The 17,693-nt window shown below is 47.0% G+C and overlaps 1 protein-coding gene across 3 annotated transcripts in view; it reads left to right on the forward strand.

Moving 5' to 3' along the window:
• Positions 1–17,693, forward strand: part of LDLRAD3 (low density lipoprotein receptor class A domain containing 3) — a 201,990-nt gene that overhangs the window by 81,701 nt on the left and 102,596 nt on the right. For all 3 annotated transcript variants that reach the window (XM_035012581.1, XM_035012580.1, XM_035012579.1), the window contains exon 3: positions 3,164–3,289. In XM_035012581.1, the coding sequence (XP_034868472.1) occupies positions 3,164–3,289 (126 nt within the window). The remainder of the gene's footprint in view (positions 1–3,163; positions 3,290–17,693) is intronic.

Raw genomic sequence — 17,693 nt, forward strand, 5'->3', positions numbered from 1 at the left:
CCTGGAATTAACCACTTCTCCAAGGAGCCCTGGTTCCCTTTATTGGATAATGGTATTTAGAAACCAAGATCCGGTGCTGGGTGTGCTCATTTGCTATTGGAGTGTATTGCTTCTCGTCTTTCTTAGCAGATGGAACTAGAAAATATATGTATGTATGCTGACCCATGCACACACCAGATCAATATTTCTCTCTCTTGGGGCACCTGGGTGACTCAGTCGATTAAATGTCTGCCTTCAGCTCAGGTCATGATCCCCGGGGTCCTGGGAGTGAGCCCTGAATCAGGCTCCCTGCTCAGCATGGAGTCTGCCTCTCCCTCTCCTCACTGCTTGTGCTCTCTCACGAGCTATTCTCTCTCTCTCTCAAAAAATTAAATCTTTTAAAAAAATTCTATAAATATTTGTCTCTCTCTTATCTATCTGTATGTCTCTCTGCCTATCTATCTATCTTTACAAATCTTGACTTCATACTGATGCCTTTACTTCCAGTACAAAGCCTCAGGGATCATTTAGCCTCTCCACTTTCCTTATTTCTAACTTCTTCCTCTGAGAGTGAGAAACCTCACGGTTATTATTTGCAATATATTTACTTATTTGTTCAGTCCTAGTACACACAAAGTAGTTTCAGAACTGCTAGTCCATAACCCTGTGACAAATAAAAGTAGAGTGCCCTATTTGTGTACAATTCTCTTTTTCCTTAGCCGTATGGAATCCAGGCAAAATAACGGTTTCCCGAGTTACTTAGGCTGGTTCTCTTCTTCCCCACAGCCTTCAGTGTGGTGGGCTTACTCATCTATAATCCAGTCACATTCACTTTTGCTGTTTCTATCATATTTTGAGTGTCTGCACACATACATCCGTGTGGATGATTTTAATTTTTTACTGTTTGGGTGTGTGAAATATTGGGGTTCTAAGATTCAGAGCTATATAGACTCATCCCGCAGCCTCGTTCCAATCTCATTTCTCCATTCTTTCCACCCCTTTTCCACCCCCTGTATATAACCAGGCTCTTTAGTTTCTGGTTTGTCCTTCCTGTGTTTCTTCTGCACAGATGAACCAATCCATGTAGATTTTCTTATATCCCTCTCTTTTGCTCATATAGAGGGTTAAAATATTATAGATACTCTTTTGCACTTTGCTTCTCCCCCCCCCCCCCTTAACAGTATATCCTGGAGATCATTTCGTATCACTTCATAGAGATCTTCCATAATGATCTTTTTTAACTTTGGCGACCAGGAAAAAAAATTAGCAGACCAAGAAGTAATTTTTAAAATTCTATAACTGATGATGACGATGATAAATAGCATAAGTATTACCATTAATTGAGCATCTGCTGTATACCATGGTCTGTGCTAAGAAGCATTTTGTATAGATTATCTCATCGAATCCTTCCTAGAGCCCTGGGTGGTAAATGTTACCTCCAATTTATTGATGAGGAAACTGAGACTCACTAATATTTAGAAACTTGCCCAAGTTCATAAAAAGTAGAGCCACAATTTGAACCCAGACACTGTCTCCCAAGTTTGTGGTTTTGAAGAGCGCACCAGCACCATTACAGAAGTTCCAGGCTGAAACAAAGTGTTGGGAGTTTTTAAAACCTAGGCACGTCCCAGGCCTTAAAACCCTATTGATTGTGGATCACGCTTGCCAAAGTTGGCATGTTCCTGATGACAGGAACATGAAAATGTACTACCTGTTTGTTCCCAAGAAATGTCCCTTCCTTCTTGAGGACCATGGGTCCTACCTCTATGGCAGGAGATGAGAGCAACGCTAGTCAGGGCCTGCTACCTGGGATGCAGCAATAGATCTGATCTTACACCCTGTAATCACAAGCTAGAGCAGCCGGCACCGTTCCCGGGAAAGCCCATTACCCCGCAGGGCTGTTTGGTTCGCAGGACACTCAGTCAGTCCCGAGTTACAGCAGCTTCTGTTAAAACTGTTTGTACAGCAGGAGTGGAAGAAGAATTTCTCTGAACTGGAGTCTGGCTTCTGTTGTGAGAAGTGACAGACTGGCAGAGAGCTTGGCTTCTGGAGTCTAGTGCCAAGGGCCTCACCCCAGTGTCCCATTTTCTAACTGTGTGGCTTTGGGTGAGTCACTTTACCCCTCAAAGCACACCTCTGACATTGGGATAAGAACCATACCCATCCTTGTCAGCGGTCCCCAAGACTGCCCCCAGGCTCAGTGATTTGCTGGGAGGATTCCATGAACTCTGCATATAGTCATATGACTTACGATGGTGGAAGGACACAAAGCAAAATCAGCAAAAGGAAAAGACAAAATGGAGTGAAGGCCAGAGGAAACCAGGATCAAACTTCGAGTCCTCTCCCAGTGAAGTGGTACAGGATGCATTTAATTCCCCAGCAGCAAGTTGTGACAGCGTGTGATAAATATTTTCTCCTGGGGAAGCCTGTTACAGACTCAGTGCCCGGGGTTCTTAGTGGGGGCTGGTTACGCAGGCGCTGTCTGCCCAGCATCTACCACAATCCCAAACTGCCAGAAGAAAAGCAGGTGTTCAGCATAAACTGCACCGTTCGAATAAACAGTTTAGGCACAGGGAGCCGTTCTTAGGAGAGAATGGTGCGAACCTTCCCGAAATCCAAGTTCCCAGAAGTCAGCCACGCGAGGGCCAACCTTGCAGGCAAGCAAGCCTCTTTGCAGGGTAGCCATCTCCGTCCGGTGGTGTTAATTATTTTCTGCACACCTTGCCACTGGGTGGTTGCTGGGTGGATTGAGTGAGGGCATCCACGGAAAGCTCTGGTCACGCTGCCTAGAATGGGAAACACTTACTAAATGCAGACAATTAATTTGACAGTCAGGGAATGAATTGTGAATGGTTCCTTAGCACCTTCAGAGTGGGTTGCATCCATCACCCCTCGGCTCACCCGTTCGTTCCTTTGTGCAGCACATTCTGGCTGAGCCCTGCTTTGTGCAGGGGCCATGTCAGCACAGCAGGATTAGCCACCGCCTTCCTCGAGGATGCTGCGTGCGGGCTCCCAGTGTGGCTGGGCGTTGACAGTGGGTGGCGGGTGGTAAGAGGTCTTTGGGGACTTCAAGGGAAATGTGAAGGGACCCCTTTGCACGCTCAGTTGGTGGGATGGGTATGCCAGGGGTCAGAAAACGTAAGCTCCTCATGACCTGCTTTTTGTCCTGTTTTGCCTCCTACAGCCAAGGCTAAGTCCAAATGCGGCCCGACGTTCTTCCCTTGCGCCAGTGGCATCCACTGCATCATCGGCCGCTTCCAGTGCAATGGGTTTGAGGACTGTCCCGACGGCAGCGACGAAGAGAACTGCAGTAAGTGCCAGGAGCGCCCGGCCGCCCTCCCTTGTTCATTCCGCTGGGCCCGGTGCCTCGGGCGCCGCCCCTCTCCTCCCTGTGCTCCTCACTCCCGTGAGCTCGGGTGTCTTCTCTCCTTACCCGCATCCTGCTTGTGCAAACATGTAAGCGCTCAGCTCCCATTTCGTGGGGACTCTCTGAAGTGCTCTGGGCCTGGGCCATACTTTGTTTTCTGCTCCGACAATAGCTTTGCAGGTGCAGGTGTGTGGTCCTCATCAACAGATAAGGCATCTGAAGTGTCGGGACGTCGGGGAGCTCAGCCAGGGTCCCACAGGTCATGAGGGGCAGAGTTGATTCTCTGCTCCTTCGCCCCCTCCTCTGATGGACTGTCCCACTCAACAGCCTGGCTTGATGTGCTGGTTTTCCTTCCCACTTCGAAAGATTTTTAAAAAGATGTTGATGTATTTTTATATATATATCGGAAGAAAATATTTTTGAAAAAAACGCCCATATAGTATAGAAAGCTAAAGTTCTCCTTGTTTTGTGGGACTGCCCCAGTTCCTTTTACTTGCTGTATAATATTCCAAGGCACCACACAGACAGACACACGCCCCCTCTTGTTCTCTCTGCCCCCCCGCCCCCTCGCCTCTTAGCAGTCTTGGTGTGGAGCTCCCACTCCATGGCCCGGAGACACGCAGTCCCTTCCTGGCCAGCATCTCTGTATCCAAAACCACTTCACACACAGCAGCGTCAGTGACCTTCTGGCTTCTCTTCCCCGGGACCTTTTGTGCCGTATCAGCTCTCCCAGCAAATGGCTTTGGAACTTGAAAATATGAAAAAGCATAAGGGAAAATGAAACTGCCCAGAATGGCACCTGGTTCGGATGTGGCCTTTTTTGTGCCAGGCCTTTCTGTGTCTCTCTGCCTCCCTCCCTCTCTCTCTGTGTATGTATGCATGTATGCGTACGTGTATATACAGGTACATGTTATTCATTAGGATTGTTGTCGTTATTCATGTAATTGTTATTTATGTTATTAATTTTTTTTCAAAACATGTTGTAATGATTTCAGTGATTGCTTTGAGAAACTGACTTTCCCTTACCCTGTTGGTTCTGGTATAAGCCTCTGAAGAGGAGGGAGACCATGTCCCCTATTATTTATGCCTTTGCAGGGAATAGTCGCTGTGCCCATGCAGTGGGGACGAGGAGTATCGTATATAACTCTCCCGTGTGCCTTCTCCTTTTGCCTTATTTCATCTTCTGGCTCCCAGATGGCAGAAATATGGCTAGATTGCTGAATGGAGAGTAGAGTAGCAGAAACCCACCTTAGCAGGAGGAGGCAGGCACTCACTAGGTAGCAGCCTGATTGAGCAGAATGACTCTGGAGCTGAAAAGCCTGGCCCCAGATTTGTGTTCTGCCCTGATTAAGCTGGGTTGGCTGTGCTTTATAATCTCCTTGCAGAGTGGTGTCCTCGTCTCATGAATTGGGGACACCAAGAGCCTGCTTCCTGGGTCGTTGTGGCAATTAGATGAGGTGGTACCTGAAAAGTGTTCAGTGTGGTGGCTGGCAAGGGGTAATTGATTTTGAAAACCCCTGGTGACTTAAAACGAAGCTGTGAGTGATGAAGAGGAAGACCCTATTTACTAGCATTTTGCCTTTGGCTTAGGATGTCCAAGGATGTACTTGTTTTATATTTCACTAAGTCCTTTAGTAAGTGTGTATCAGCTTGATCTTAGCTTCCTGCTGTCCATGGGGATCTTATAATCTAAGGGGGGAATTTTATATATATATATATATTCATATGTACATACTAGAGAATAATTCAATGGCAATAAAAAGCAAGTGTGATACATTCTAGTACATACATTCTAAATGATTGCACCATTCTGCATATTCTCTGCCATATTAAAGATGCTGTCTGATTTAAATGTTTGGAGATTGGTCTTTTAATTGTCTAAATGATTTAATTATATCCATTCCAAATTCAATCATTGGGGATTAAGCCAGCATTTCCCTCTAGCATATCTAACATCTAAAAATACTGGGTTCTAATTCACTATTTTGAAACTGGTAAATAAAAGGAGAGAATCCAGCATTTATCCTCCTTTTCCTAGATGCTTTGTACTTGTGAGTAATTAAATAGCCAACAGATAGGAAAGGGTTTTTTTTTTTTTTTTTTTTAATTGAAGAATACTAACTAACATGGAAGAATGAGAGGATTAGAGTATCTGTTTTGTAACCCTGGTGAAGAAATGGATCATCAGTGGCTCCTGAAAGCATTAGATGAAAAATTGATGGGGAGCTTTACAAGGTATGGATGGGGCTGAACATGCCTGGGACCAGCCATCCATCTGTTCACTGAGAGCTCTGGATTAACACTCTACCACTTCAAGTAGAATGTAGAAACCCTATCACTCGATCTCTTTACGTTCTGGTCGTCTGAGATAGTACGTCTCCATACACTCAGAACCCAAACAGGCAATATTTTCATTTTTGCTTTCAAGTCTCAAATGCATTTTAAAGAACTCCAGTGGAGAAGAATAGTCTGTTACTCTATTTACCCAGAGACATGCCATTTTGGTTGCTCTTCCTTCATTCCTGAGGTTCCAAGTCTCCTTCCGATATCATTTCCCTTCCCGCTGAAGCCTTTCCTTTAGCCATTCTTTTGAAGCAGGTCTGGTGGTGACACATCCCCTTGTCTCCCTTCATCCAATGGTGTCACGATTTCACTTTCATTCCTGAAGGATATATTTATTGCATATAGAATTCTGGGTTGACAGCTCTTTTTTAAAACGCTTTAAAAATGCCATGCCCTTCCTCTGGCTTCTGTGGTTTCCTATGAGAAATTTGCAGCCAAGCAAATGGTTTCCGCATAGAAAATGCATCATTTTTCTGGCTGCTTTGAAGATTTTTTTTTTTCTCCCAGTCTAGCTCTCAGCAGTTAGAGTATAGTGTGTCTGGCTGTGGGGATTTCTTTGAGTTTATTCTGTGTCGGGTTCTGTTTGAATCTGTAAGTTTTCATCTTTTGCTGTACTTAGGACCTTTCCAGCTGTTCTTTCTTCAGATTGTTTTCAAGCACTCTGTGTCCTTAATGGGATTTGAATAACAACTTTGGATCTTTTGTGATTGTCCCTCAGGTTCCTGAGGCTCTGTTCAGTTTTTAATCAATTTTTTCCTTTCATTGTTCAGGTTGGATAATTCCTATTAGCCTTTTGTCAAGTTTACTTTTTTTCCTGTCCTCTCCAATTTGCTTTTGAGCCCGTACAGGGTGGTCTTTTTTGTTTGTTTTTTGTTTTTTAAATTTCAGTTACTGTATTTTTTAGTCTTAAAGTTTCCTTTTGGTTCTTTATATCTTTTTTTTTTTTTAAGATTTTATTTATTTATTTGACAGAGAGAGACACAGCGAGAGAGGGAACACAAGCAGGGGGAGTGGGAGAGGGAGAAGAAGCAGGCTTCCCGCCGAGCAGGGAGCCCGATGCGGGGCTCGATCCCAGGACCCTGGGATCACGACCTGAGCTGAAGGCAGTCGCTTAACCAACTGAGCCACCCAGGCGCCCCTGGTTCTTTATATCTTACGGGTTCTTTGCTGAGACCTCCTATTTTCCATTTGTGTCAGAAATTTGTGTGATTGCTGGCTTGTTGGAGTCTTTCTGGAATAGCTGCTTTAACATCTTCGTCACATAATTCCAACATCTGTCTTATTTTGGCATTGGTGTCTGTTGATTATCTATTCCCTTGAGAATGGAGATTTTCCTGATTTTTTGCAAGGCAAGTAATTTTGGATTATATTCTGGATATTTTGATGATGATGTATGACACTCTGGATTTTGTTTCAATCCTACAGAGAATGTTGATGTTTTTGTTTTAGTAAGCAAATGACCCTGTTGGGTCAGGCCCCGAATTCCTCACAGCCCCTCGGTGGGCTGTGGTTGTTTTTCCAGTGCTGTTTGGATCCGTGCTACCTCTTCACCTACTCTGGTCAGTCTGAGACCTGGGCAGTGGTCTGTGAGTTTGGTTCTCAAAGTCTTGGGTGGGCTGATTCGGACCAGATCCATGCACATGCCACCTGGGGATCCGCCTAGAAGTTCATAAATAACTTCATGGACTCCCGCTCCACGACCTCTCTGATCCTTTCCAGTTTCCTGGGACTCTGATGGGGGAGGGAGGGAATAGTAAGCCTACCACCACTTCAGCGATAGTTCAAATTTTGGTCTTCTTCCTCAGTTGGGCTGCTCTGGTTTACTTCGCAGAATCTGAAAGAGCCGCCATATTTGTCCAAGTATTTGGCTAGGTTTTTATTGCAGCTGCATTCAGGGAGAGAGTCAGGGCTGGTGTCATGAGTGCGTCTGACCCGGAATTGGAACCGCTCACAAGTCATTCTGAGCCTCACAAGAAAAGAGACAGCCAAATGTTGTTTGCCTTTGGATGTGAGCTAGCAGGAACACACGTCATCACTGAGAGTTGTTTCTGCCTCTGCTTCCAACCTGAATCTGATTGAACCTCTAAATCTGCCCTAGGCAGTTCTGGCTGCCATAACAGAAGGCCATGGATTAGGTGACTTAAACAGAAACTTACTTCTCTTAGTCCTGGAAGACCAACGTGCAGGGTACCATCATGGCTGGGTTCTTGGTGTGGGCCCTCTTGCTGTTGATGTCCTCACTTGGCCTTCCTTGGTGCTCGCACACACAGGGGAATCCCTTGGCTGCTCATCTCATAAGGGCCCTAATCCCATCAGGAGAGCACCACCTTCATGACCTCATTTACCCCAGGCTCCTCCCAAAGCCCTCCCCTCCCCAAGACCATCCCATTTATTAGGGGTTAGGGTTTCAGCATATGAACTCCGGGGGACACAACATGCACTCTGTAACACCATCCATTAATTCACGGGAAATTCAGGGACGGGGAACATGTTGGCGGCCCCCTGGGGGACAGACTGCCAGATCCAGAATGTGGGAGATTTTGCAGGACTCCCATTTCATCCATTAATACATTCTAAGAAAAATTAGAGCAAGAGGGAACCTACAGACTGAAGGGGACTGAGAAACAAATCAGTGAAATGCCATGTACCAATCTTCTTTCAATCCCAACTCCAACAAACCAACTGTTTAAAAACACGCACACACAAAATTGAGTTAATTGGGAAAATGTGAATTGTGGTTGTATATTTGATGATGTTAAGGCATCATTGTTAGTTTCCTAAAGTGTGAGAATTATTATTTTTTTTGAGAGAACAGCGGGAGGAAATGTGTGTGCATGCACAGAGAGATGGGTGGAGGGAAAGAATCTCAAGCAGACTCCACAATGAGCGCAGAGCCTGATGCAGGGCTCAATCCCAGGACCCCGAGATCATGACCTGAGCTGCCAAACCAAGAGTCGGATGATTAACCTCTGTTGAGCCACCTGGTGCCCCGATATTCTGTTTATTATTTTTAAAAAGTCCTTATATATAAAGATGTGTATGTACATGTACATATATAATATCTAATACCATATTAGATATTTATAATAATAATAAGTATAATAATGAAGTATATAAAGATGAAATCACAGGGGTAAGGGGTGGGGGTAGAATTGAAATAAAATCGTCAGTGAGTTGATAATTTTTAAAGCCAGGTGATCAGAACATGGGGGTTCACTATGCCAGTCTCTCTTTTTGGATATTTGAAATTTTCTCTAATAAAATAGTAAAAAAAAAAAAAAAAGATAAAAGAGAGGTTTTGTTGGGTTATGTCTTGACTTTTCATAAATAACAGGAGAGTCTTTTTTGTTTTTTTAGATTACATTTATTTATTTGAGAAAGAGAGAGAGAGAGAGTGAGCTACGGAGTGAGAGAGTAGGAGCGGGGGCAGGGGGGATACAGAGAGAGAAGCAGGTACCCCGCTGAGCAAGGAGCCCGATGTGGGACTCCATCCCAAGACCATAGGATCATGACGTGAGCCGAAGGCAGACACTAACCGACTGAGCCACCCAGGCATCCCAGGAGAGTCCTGTTTTTAAAGAACTTTGTTTCTGTGGACACAGTTTCCCACCTTTTGCATTCATCAACTCAGGAGTGAAGATAAGCAAGAACTAAGATTTCCTCTTAGAGGCTCACATGCTGAGATTTTACCGCTTTGCTTTTTGTCCTGCCTCCCTTGGTTGCGTTCGGCTCCCTCTTCTCCCCTGTGCTCAGATGTCCTTGGCTGGAGGTGGGACGCTGGCTCAGCTGGCCGCACAGCCCTGACCTGGGTCCTTGTTCGGTGAGGATGGAGACTCCTGCCCAGAACCAAGATGGCAGGGTGACCTGGGTGACCTCCATGGACCACTGATTCAGGCTAAGGAGCTCCTGCTCTTGCTTTCAATGTAGCTGTGCCCAGAAGAACCACCACGTCCTAGACTATGTTTTTTCCACCGCTGACGAATTCTTGCCCGTCCCCCTGAACAGCTGCTTGGTTTTGCCAGTGTACCTGTGGTTTTTGTTCACAGAGCCCCTCAGTGCTGCCTTATTCCCAAAGCTCTCTTCGTGTCAGCCAGATTAGATGCTGCATTTCCTCGGTGGCGCCCTCAAGGAGTCAGGCCTGCATCGCATGAGCTGGGGGAGAAGGGGGGTTGCAGTAGGGGGACCCTTCCACCTAGTCTCCAAAGCCCCCTCATCAACGTCTCCTTAAAGACTCCTTCCTTCTGCTTAAATGACCTGCTTCCTTAGGGAAACACCCCTGGTTTGCCAGTGCTGGGCTGGCTTATTGTTGTGTGTGTTTGCACACCATCCTGGGCCTTCTCCAGATAAGTGCCACCGGAAAAGAGTGGCCTGCCCTGAGCTCCCTATAAAGAAATAACTCCTGGGCGCCTGGGTGGCTCAGTTGGTTAAGCGACTGCCTCCGGCTCAGGTCATGATCCTGAAGTCCCGGGATCGAGTCCCGCATCGGGCTCCCTGCTCGGCAGGGAGTCTGCTTCTCCCTCTGACCCTCCTGACCCTCCCCCCTCTCATGCTCTCTCTCTCTCAGTCTCTCTCTCAAATAAATAAATAAATAAAATCTTTAAAAAAAAAAAAGAAATAACTCCATTCCTCCCCTGTCTCCTTCCCCTGCCTCACTGTCCTTAGTACTGCTTTGTGTTTATTCTGTCTTCCCTGCCACACCGTGACCTCCTGAGATGGTATTGTTGTCAGGTTCACAGCTGTATTTCCAGGGCCAAGTGTGCAGTCTGGCTCAAGCCTTAGCAATGCAGTAAATATATGTGGACTAAATCGCATTTCTCGTGCTTCATCTTCATTGCATATTGACCTGCCTGTCTCCCCACTAGAATGTAAGTAAGGTCTTTAAGAATACAGACTGGGTGGGGCACCTGGGTGGCTCAGTTGGTTAAGCAACTGCCTTCAGCTCAGGTCATGATCCTGGAGTCCCTGGATCGAGTCCCGCATCGGACTCCCTGCTCAGCGGGGAGTCTGCTTCTCCCTCTGATCCTCCGCCTCTCATGCTTTCTGTCTCCCATTCTCTCTCTCAGATAAATAAATAAAAAATCTTAAAAAAAAAAAAAAAGAATACAGACTGGGTTTTTTTTTTTTTTATCCCTTGTGCCTAGTAGAGTGCTTTATTTAAAGGGAAAAGTCAATAGTAAATGTCTGTTGAATGAGTGGGCCAACCAGCTAATCAGACAAAGGGTTAAAGCAGGAAGACAGGCAGCCAGGATGTATTCCTAACGTATGGATGTCTTGATCCTCTCCCGGGGTCTCAGATGTGTACCCAGAGGGCATATTTAAGCCATACATTGTTCATTAACCCCAGCTCCTACCTTTCTTTCAGATTCTCATCTTCTCTCCATAGTTTCTATGCCAGGCCTGTGCAAGATACTGCAAAGGATGTAGAGAAGGGTCAGATACAGGACTCTGGCATTGTTGAGATTACACTCAAGCAAGGGAGACAAAAATACTCACATCCAAATAATTATAATACCGGGTTGGCTGTTGGGAGTGCTGTGGGAACCAGTGATGGGGGGATTAGTCCTTCTGGGCTCATCAGAGGGAGCTGTTGAGGGAGATGGACCTAGGTGGATGGGTACCATTAAAAATTGGCCCTACAGTTCCATGGGGGGTTTTCAGGCTGAGGGCACAGGCAGAGGCTGGGGGGTATGCAAACTGCAGGGTGTAGATGATCGCTGAGCACTCCCTATACGTATGGCACATTTCTTTTTCTTTTTTTTTTTTTTTTAAAGATTTTATTTATTTATTTGAGAGTGAGAGAATGAGAGAGAACGCATGAGAGGGGATAGGGTCAGAGGGCAAAGCAGACTCCCTGCTGAGCAGGGAGCCCGATGCGGGACTTGATCCCGGGACTCCAGGATCATGACCTGAGCCGAAGGCAGTCGCTTAACCAACTGAGCCACCCAGGTGCCCGTATGGCACATTTCTATATGCTTTGCATGTATAATTTCATTTTAGGTTGGTAATATTATTACTCCCCTCCCCTTTTTAAAAGATTTTAATTATTTACTTGAGAGAGAGCGAATGCACACGAGCAGGAAGGAAGGGGAGAGGGAGAAGCAGACTCCTCGCTGAGCAGGGAGCCCAATGCGGGACTCGATCCCAGGACCCTGGGATCATGACCTGAGCTGAAGGCAGATGCTTAACTGACTGAGCCACCCAAGTGCCCCTGGAGATTGTATTTTATACCCAATGAGGAGCAGTTGAACCTGAGCCAGGTGCAGGGTGAGGAGAGGGAAAAGGTCAAACGTGGTTGGAGCCTGAAGAGCTGGGACATGGTGGTCCCTTTAATAGGAATGGAGTCACAGGAAGAGCGAGAGAGGGGAGGCCGTCCATTTCAGACATGCAGGGTGTGAGGTGAGGGGGTATTCAGGCCGCAGTGTCCACAGGGTATCAGGGGAGTGATGTTTATTGCAAGAGTAAAGGTCTGGGAAGCCATCCATGGGAAGGCGGTGGTTGAAGCAGTGGACTTGGATAAAAGGCAGGCGTGGATGTTGGACAGGAGGTGGGCATGTCCAGGAAGCCTTTAGAGGGAGGAGGAAACAAACTGTCATCAGCAATGAATCAGAGTTCTGCCACTGGCACCCAGTGGACTCGAGAAGGGTTTTGAAAATTCAAATCCTCTGAGTCCTTAGAGACTCAGCAGGACTGAGGACTCAGCCTCCTGCGTCTTGCCTGGAGTGGTAAGCCTCTCCCTGCCGGCAGAGACTCAGAAGAGGTGCTAGCTCCAGAACGTGGCCACACATGGGCCACGCTGGCCCAGTGGGCTTGCTGGGAGAGGCCTCGTGGAGCAGCCCCTGAAAGGAAGGCAAAAACCCTCAGCTGGCTGCACCCAGGCTGCCTCTTTGAAGGTCGGGGCTACAAGCATTTTCCCGCACAAAGGGAGTAGTGCTTGGTAATGGGACAGATGATTTGCAGAGGGGCTTGGGGCCCTCCATCCTGGCACAGAGGAAGGCTCTGGGCAGCCCATCTCCCCCAGCTTCGTGGTTTCCAGGGAAACTGGAGCTGGAAAGCAAAGCTCTCCCTGGAGGCCATGAGGTTGGGATGCTCGGTGAGGAAGTGAGCAGTTAACTGCTAGGGGATGGGGAGCAGATGGGAAGCAAGGGAGCTGGCGATGAGGAGTTTCTCATTGATGTGTTTGATGAAGAACCCTTTGAGGTGGAAGAGGGGCCGGCTTCACAGACTTTAAATGGATTAAAGGCGACATTTCCTACATCCTGCTAGAGACAGATTGCTTCATTTCCTGTCTTGAACCCGGTCAGTTGCTTTTGGGCAACCGCAGTGGGCCCTGGGTCCTTCTCCTTCAGATGTGGTTGAAGTAAACGCTGCCAGTTGAATTAACCACGGAGCTTAACCTTAACTCCTTCCTCTCTCCCCCCTGGCAGGGAGAGACAGGTTCTCTTTCCTGAGTATTGTGGGCTGGGAAACAGATCCTCAGATCCCTGTGTTTGTTGTGCTAATAATAACTGAGGAGCTTTGGAGTCTGCTGTTGAGCTTTTGAAATCGACTACAGACAATTTTCTCCATTCTTGTTGAGATAAATAATGTTCCTCTTTCTAGTTAACTGAGTAAAGTAATACATTTCTTGGTGACTGGTAAACCTTCCCAAGGACAAAGAAAACATACATTTGGATCGCATTAAGTGTTGCTAGACAACACTGAGACATAACATCCTAATGTAGGAAGCATCTGCTCGGTTTATGAGCTCTCCCATCGAGCAGTTACTCCTTTAGGGTCCCAGGTAGGGTTCCATGGGACCACCGGAGCCCGTAAGACTCTACCCCTGTCCACCCAGAGCCTCCAGGGTTGGTCCGCCATTGTCCCATGCGCTCACCCTGAAGTTTGGCTGAGCCTGGTTGACAGGTGCAGAGACCTTGGAAGAAATATAGTGAAACTTCAGGGGGAGTTGCTCCTCTGGTTAAGCAAGTCTGCCCAATAACTGGAAGTGTTTATGCCTTGGAGGACCATGGTTGACAGGGATCTCTCTGCGATGTGTTGCATCCCGGTTTAATCAGTGTTTACCTTGATTGGCGATAGCACAGGGCCCTTCTTAGGAACGTTAATTTTTAGACGGGGCTGTAATACAGGGTTGCTTTTGGCTCCTTTTAGAACTTTCTGGTCTCTCTTGAAACTATCTTAGGCTGCTCTGCTTTTGGAATTCTTAAGGCAGCTTCTTACAGCTTTTCTGTCTTCTGCCATAGTTGTCTGCTTTTATTTCTTGCCAGCAGTTCGTCTGCGAAAGGCAGGCAGCAAATCCGCTCCCTTCTAATTTGCTGTGGTCTTGGCAATGCGAACGCAAGCCTTGTTGGAATTTACATAGGTGGAGAATCAATAGATCCTGAGGGAGGTGAAGCCTTGAGGGCCCCTCCAGGAGGAAGCTCCGGGCCCTTGAAGGGCATGCACTTTGCCTTTTTCTCTGGCTCGCTGCTGGGTTTGGGGAGTGTTCCTGTAGCCTCCTCTGCCTCTGTTTCTCTGCCCTCCAGTTGGGTGGTGGTGAGGATGTGCTGTTTTACGAGGGGCCGTCGATAAGGAGGAACCCCAGATGTGGGTGAGCGCCAGCATGGGCTTGTGTTATGTGAGCAACTGGCCATCAAAGTGTGGAAGATACTAAAAACAGGTGTTTGTGGGCCAGAGGGCATTTTGTGAGGGAAGAGTAATGGAAAAGGAAAGCAAGTGATCCCTGAAACATTTCTGCCAGACAAGACACTTCAAAATTTTTAGTGCAATCTTTCAAACATACTGAAAAGGCAAAGTAGAATTAAATGAACACCTGTGTCCCCAACACCTGGTTTTTTTTTAAAGATTGTATTTATTTATTTGACACAGAGAGCGAGAGAGCACAAGCAGGGGGAACAGTAGAGGGGGAGGGAGAAGCAGGCTCCCCACGGAGCAGGGAGCCCTACGTGGGGCTCGATCCCAGGACCCTGCGATCATGACCTGAGCCGAAGGCAGCCGCTTAACCGGCTGAGCCACCCAGGCACCCCACCACCTGTTTTTATAAGTAAAGTTTATTGGGACACAGCCATGCTCTCTGTTTATGGATTTTCTATGGCTGCTTTGCATTGCAATGGCAAAAGTTGAGTAGTCCTGACAGAGACAAAGGCAGAATGGTTAGCAAAGTTAAATACTTAGAGGAGCTGGCCCTTTATAGAAAAAGTTGGCCACCTCCTGCTGTAGAATTCTGTTGTACCAATGTAGCACATTGTATCTGTTCTCTTGTGGGTGAACATTTGGGTCATTTCTCATTTTTTTTATTTTACAAACATTTTTGTTTTTTCGGGATTCTCCCTGGAGTGTGTAGTTGGAAGTGACATTGCTGGGCTAGAGAGCATGGACACCTTTTTATTGGATATTACTAAATTGGTCTCTGAGGTCGATCTCCCAATTTGCACTCCCACTGGTGGTCCCCGAGACCACCACATCCTTGCCAACAGCCTGGTATTTTAAGACCTTAAGTTTGGCCAGTCTGCTGTGGTCAAAGTGGTGCTTCATTACCGATAACAGTCAACGTTTTTTCCGGTTGTTATGGACCATTTGCCATTCCTCTTGTGGCACTTGCCTGATCGTGTCCTTTGCCCATTTTCCTACTGAGTTGTTCGTCTTTTTCCTCTTGTGTTGTGAGAGATCTTTATATAACCTGGCTACTAGTCCGCTTGGTTATATGCGTTAAAGCCAGTCTGTGACTTGGTTTTCAGTCAGTCTGGATTCTTAATTGGAACTGTGTTTTAAGGTATCGTCAGTATTAGTTCATCCTGAAGATGTGTGTGGTCTGTCTATACACGTCCATGCACACACACATATATGTAATGTATATGTGTGCACATATGTGCATGCATGCACACAGATGACTTCTTTTCCATGTGTGAGTTTGTAGGGTTGAAAGGGTGTGAGGCTGAAGAAAAGTAAGTAGATGCCAGCCCTGTCAGCAAGGTCGATTGAGCACAGATCCCCCACCAGGGTGTTCACGTACTTGTGCAGCTGCCCCAGCTTGGACCAATTAGAGCGCCTTTCCGTCGGAGCGAGCTGATTGCTGCTGACACTTTGGCTGCAAACACGTGACCCACAAGGTCCCAGGGAAGCTGAAGGCCGCCACCACGGGAGGCCGAAGGGTTTGGAGGGCTGCCTTGGACAGAAACCAAACGTGATTTGTGGTTTGAGCTTCCCCATTTTGGTTTTGGCTGAAATCAGACCTTGGTTTCATTCTGATCAAGTTGAACCGTCCTCTGGCCCACAGCAATTGAAATAATTAAAACTTATATTTTCAGGCCAGACTACTTTGGGTGACTTTACACTGGTCCATTATCTTTTTTAAAACCAAGAGCACTGGCTTCCTCTGTCCCTCTGTCTCCTCTGACCTTTCAAGTCAAACTTTCTGAGTTAAATAGTTAAAGATATTAAAAAAGAAAAAAAACCAAAAACCTCTGCAGTCCTTTGGGTTTATGAAGCCCTGTGAAGTCTTTAGCCCTCGCAGCCCTAATCTGTGTGTATCTTAACAATAGCTCAGTGAAGCGTAGGGGGAAGATGTATCACAAATGCCGTCTTGCAGTTGAGGTCCGCCAAGGGACATCACAGCTGACTTGCCCCTGTTACCATTGCAAGCTCCGTGCTGGGCCTGGCACCCCGATCTGGTGCTCTTCCTACCACGTGTCATACAGGTTGGGCTCAGTTCATCCCCAACATCCAGTATGTCCCCTCCTCATCATCGCCAGTATTGCCTTATGCTGGGAGGGCCACGCTCACAGGACCGAGACAGACATAACTGGGGGAGCGTGTCTAACACCCCCTGAGCATGTGCTGTGAGTCAGATTTTGCACTGCACGTTTGCTCACATGTCATCTCATTTGATGGACAAATTAATGCTCCAAGCAGGGCTGGCTTCACGGGCCTGTCACCTGCATGGTTATACAGGGCCCAGCTCAGCTTGGAAGGGGCCCTTCTTGAATTTTAAATTTTGAACAGCTGACCCTACATTTTCAGTTTGCACCGGGCCCCACAACTTACACAGCCAGTCCCATCTACAGGCAAAGACACCGAGGCTCAAAGAGGTGAAGTAATTTGCTCAGGATTACAAGCTCATAACTGGCAGAGCTGGGATTGCACTGATTCCTACTTTGCTACTTCATTTATTGAAAATAGAGCTCTGGAATGAGCCTTATTTGAATTGCGCTGCAGGGAACAGGGGAACAAGGTAAATTGTGCTGTGGAAATACTGATCTTCTGTGGAGATTTGCTTGTGTGTTGTTAAGTAGCTTTGCGTTGGCCTCCCACTGGCCAGTTGCCACCCACTTCCTTGAGGGCAGTGACCATACTTGTTACTTGTTTTGGAGGTTCTGGAAGTGCCTAGAACAGGGACCCTCACAGGGGTGCTGTTCAGGCTGACCAAGTAGGCTAATGGGCTTCTTTGATTGCAAAGAAATGGAGACCACTGAGTTCACTGTGGTGAGCCATAAAGATACCTGAGGGATTAGAGGCTGGTCCATAGTTACAGAACCAGAGGAATCCAACACAGCTCTTGGACCACCAGATCATCCCATCACTCCCTGGGTAGCAGAGGTTCACAGATTCCCTGACTCAGCTCCTCCTTCTGGCTTTGCTTCTCTGTGTGTCTTACGCTACCAACCATTTCACACGTGACTCTCCCAGGAGATTCAGGTTTTGCCTCAGGCCCTTCAGAGGCATCTGGAGGTTAACCATGTGGAGTGAGGCATCACCTTCTGGCCATACTGGTATGGTACAGAGCGCTGCCTGGTGACTTGGGAGGAGGAGCTTTTAGAATGCGACAGGGTAAGTCTTATCCTGTTCCACTCATTGGCTGGCCAGTTTCCCAGGATGGTCTTTGAGTCAGCCATCTTAGAAATGAGCTCACTGCTTCCTGAGCAGGACACGCTCCTGGCAGGAGAAGGTTCTCGGGGTTCCCATGAGCTCACTGCTTCCTGAGCAGGACACACTTCTGGCCGGAGAAAGT

The sequence above is a fragment of the Mirounga leonina genome, unplaced genomic scaffold, assembly GCF_011800145.1.
Source record: "Mirounga leonina isolate KUSES-001 unplaced genomic scaffold, KU_Mleo_1.0 Mir_166, whole genome shotgun sequence".
Taxonomy (NCBI): Eukaryota; Metazoa; Chordata; class Mammalia; order Carnivora; family Phocidae; genus Mirounga; species Mirounga leonina.